This window comes from Parasteatoda tepidariorum, chromosome 10 (assembly GCF_982258835.1).
Source record: "Parasteatoda tepidariorum strain Cologne lab strain chromosome 10, Ptep-v5.0, whole genome shotgun sequence".
NCBI lineage: Eukaryota > Metazoa > Arthropoda > Arachnida > Araneae > Theridiidae > Parasteatoda > Parasteatoda tepidariorum.
Genome location: NC_141764.1, coordinates 102,775,362 through 102,779,244, shown reverse-complemented (window position 1 = coordinate 102,779,244; position 3,883 = coordinate 102,775,362). Strand labels below are relative to the sequence as shown.

The 3,883-nt window shown below is 34.6% G+C and overlaps 1 protein-coding gene across 1 annotated transcript; it reads right to left on the bottom strand.

Annotated features, from left to right (window-relative positions):
• Positions 1 to 1,791: 1,791 nt before the first annotated feature.
• Positions 1,792 to 2,756, bottom strand: LOC139425518 (uncharacterized). The gene has a single exon (XM_087153540.1). It carries the CDS (start codon positions 2,635 to 2,637, stop codon positions 1,798 to 1,800), a length of 840 nt encoding a protein of 279 aa, XP_087009666.1. The 5' UTR covers positions 2,638 to 2,756; the 3' UTR covers positions 1,792 to 1,797.
• Positions 2,757 to 3,883: the final 1,127 nt, after the last annotated feature.

Here is a 3,883-nt window from a genome sequence, read left to right as displayed (position 1 = left end):
TGGCACAACACCATAGGCTTATGGCAACCATATAAATTTGCATGACAGGATACCGTAGGCCTATGGTAACCATAGATATCTGCACGGCATTTACATAGTACGACACCATAGGCTTATGGCAACTATTGAAAATTTATGGCAGGATGCCATAGGTATTTGAATACCATTTATATGACAAGACATCATAAACCTTAAACATAGATATCTGTATAGTATTTATATGGCAAGACAATTCCTTATGGAAATGTACCATGCACATATGGCAAATGTATTGGAACACACCTTACATTTATGGTAATCTTATGGTAAAATACCAAACAGTTATGGGAAAGTAACACAAACCCATGGCAACTTATGGAAACACACCATATATTAGCACACCACGTATGATAAATGTAAATCGGCTTTGAAATCCCAGAAAAGTGCCTACGCAATTATCTGCGTCAAAACATTGTAATAGGTCAAATTTCTGTATCTAAGACAATGGTTTGGTTACGCAAAACTGTATAAAAATGTGTAAATTAAAAATAATAACTTCGAAGAGTCAAAAGGTTATTTTTAAAAGCACGATATTTTAATAGAATCAGTCGAGCATTCTATGACTAAACTGATGTTATTGTTAATTAAGAAAATGAAATCTAAAGATAAATTTTAAAATGAGTTTTTAAAAAAAACATTTAAAAAAATATAAATTTTATTTTTAAATCTAATACATTAAATGCCATACATGATTAAAAGTAGATTAAAATTAAATATGAAGCAAAATAAGAATCCTATATGAAAATAACAATTTATTGGAGGATCAAATTAAATCTTAAGCAAGTGCCAAGTAACATTTCAGTATCTTCAGTGAGATATAACTTATAATATTTTACAGGTTTTATACTTGAAACTTACTTTTACCAACTGTTCAGAAAGAAAAAAAATGATGATTTGAAATACATATCAACTAAATATAAAAGAGGAAAAGTTTTGGTTTTGCAGCATTTTACCTGTTTGATACATATTTTAAAAATGTATAGAAACGCTGAGGCTGGACTTTTTGATTTTTTCGAAGAAGGAAAATATGGAGTTGGAAAACTATCGAGAACTTAATATGAGTTCATTGATAAATTTATAGAATAACAAATCGCATTTTATTGTAAGTGGGCCAGATACGAAAAACTCGTCTCTGCCTTCACCAGGGATTTTACTAGAAATTGGAAGGAAGGAAGTTATTTACTTTACAATAATACATTGCTAAAAATACTTATTAGAATTAACTAAGCATACTAATGTATAGATATTTATGTATATGAAAATGTTAGTTTTTCCCTTTGCTTAGAGTTTACTGTGTTTATTAGTTATTATCTTCGGGGTTATTTCCGTATCGTGATCTGTCGCGCCAATTACAATCGCCAAGGGGCCAAATAGATTTTTAACTTGCAAATTTTTTTAAAGAAAGTATGTAGTTGTGTTTGCCTAAGAGTGGTTACGAGTTAGGAGTAAGCTTTTTCGCCAAGGAAAATAAAAAATGCCGCAATTAAAGTGACTTATGTCACTTGGGGGAAACTATGTAATTTTAAACACTGTATCATACTATCTTGTTATGGAAAATAAATACAAGAAATGTCTTGACTTTAAAGTGGACAAATAACTGAAATAGTTTGTTTTACGATTTTCATTTTCACGGAACGCACTTTCCTTTTAATGAAGTTTTACCCCATTTTCAAAATTTACATAGAAGGCATTTGCTAAAGATAGACTACACTTTTCTGTTGTTGTTGTTGTTGCTAATTCCCATCAGGTCTGACGGGGTCAGACCAGATCAATGAATCCGTTGACATTCAGAAAATCCGAAACCAGAATGGGAGAGGAATGAATGTCATTCCAGTCCAGCCCTAAACAGTTCAAGATGTGCTCAGGTGATGCCTGGTTTTGTTGGCATTTAGGGCAAAGAGGAAAGACTTTTTGATTTGCAGAAAATGTGAGACATTTCAGGTGTCCACTGGCCAGTCGGGATAAGCAGGTGTTGGTTCGCCTGTCACCAGGGAGAGATAAAGAGAGTCCTGGTCTTTTTGCTTTATACCAGTAGTGAATAGGTGGAAGCAGCCACTTTTGTTTGTTCTGGGACTTTTGCCTTGCAAACAGTTCAAGGTATGTAAGCTCTGAGGTGGAGGGGACTGGATGGTCTAGTCCCTTCTTTGCAAGAGTGTCAGCCAACTCGTTGCCGTGGATATCGACGTGGGACGGGATCCATTGAAAGTGGACCTCATGCTGTTGGGAAATGAGCTTTACTTTTTGTAAGATCGAAAAACTGGTTTTATCTCCAATGAGGGCCCAATTTTTGAGGTGTTGAATTGAACTACGGCTGTCAGATAGTATCCAAGTATTTCCAAGGTGCCCTTCACTCAAGATTTTCTCTAGTCCCCTGTCGATTGCAATTAGTTCGCTTCGAAAGACGGAGCAGAAATCGGGGTTTCGTTGATGAAGAGTGTAGTTCTCTCGAGGTGTTTCAATAAATACCCCACTGCCAGTCTGTCTATCTATTTTACTGCCATCAGAGAATATTTTGATGTCGTTTGGAGGGATTTTATTGATGATTTCCAGGGACAATTGTCTGAGGAAGTCAGGCACACAGTCTTTCTTGTCAAGCATGGTAGGGAGGCTTTCATGGAAACTAACATTGGAAAGATCCAAGCAAGTACTAAGATTGCTATGAAGATAAAGAGGTTCAATATTTTCAGCGATTAACAGTTGTGATTTAACATGACTAAAAGGACTCCCATGAATCAGTTGACACTTTTCTAATAGTCATGAATAATTGTTGCAAGATCACAGTAGTATTGAAATTAACATATTCACAAGAAATGTTATTTCATGTGGTGACAAATTTATTTAAAAACAGCTTTAATTGAAATTATTATCTGAATTAAGCTCTTGTATCCTATATTTTTCTGAGAATTTAACAGTTTTAAGGAAATTTCTCCGTATTCATTTGGTTAAATCAGTTATCATTCGGAATTTTAAAGCGAAATGGAATAGTGTGAACAAAAGTTTCCTTTAATATAAGCACTGTAATAAAAATAATTGTACATCAAAAATTATTTTTTTTCGTTGCGATTAAAGCTAAATAAAAAATTATCTTTGTATTTCCATTTGCATCTGCCTTGAATGCGTCTCAATACCATTAATCTTTTTGCAGTGAAAATTTTTTATTCGGCCTTTCTGTGGTTGAGAAAAAGAAGATTCCAGCAGAAACTTAAATAATTTCCTTACTCGTGTTCTAGTTTTCCAATTAAATTGTTTCAAGAATACTTATTTTATAATTTTATATTTTTAAGTAATTTTTTATTTTGCTCTCTTTTTTAAGACTATGTCCAAAGCAAGTTTCCCGATGTAACTAAAAACAGTATCAAGTGCATAGCATACAAACTAAAGTATGAGTCTATGAAAAAGAATGGAAAATCCTATGAAAAAAGCAAAATCTTTAGTTACTGTTGAATAAAAATTTTTATAATTTCTTTTTATAACGTGCTTCTTTTTATTTAAGCATTAATATACTCTATAACAAAAAAATCAAAGCACTAAGACGCGCAAAATCGACGCTCGATCAGGCTGGAATGATGCCGACTGGGGACGTATAGTCTTTAGCGACGAATCCCGCTTCCAACTGTGTCCTGACGATCATCGAAGACGTATTTGGAGACGCACAGGGCAGAGGGGGGACCCTGCCTTCACTATTGCACGCCACATCGGCCCTCAACAAGGCATTATGGTCTGGGGTGCTATTTCCTTTGACAGCCGGACCCCTTTGGTCGTCATTGGAGGTACACTTACTGCACAGCGGTATGTCGAAGACATCCTAAGACCTGTTTTGCTACCGTTCCTTTTGCAGCACCCC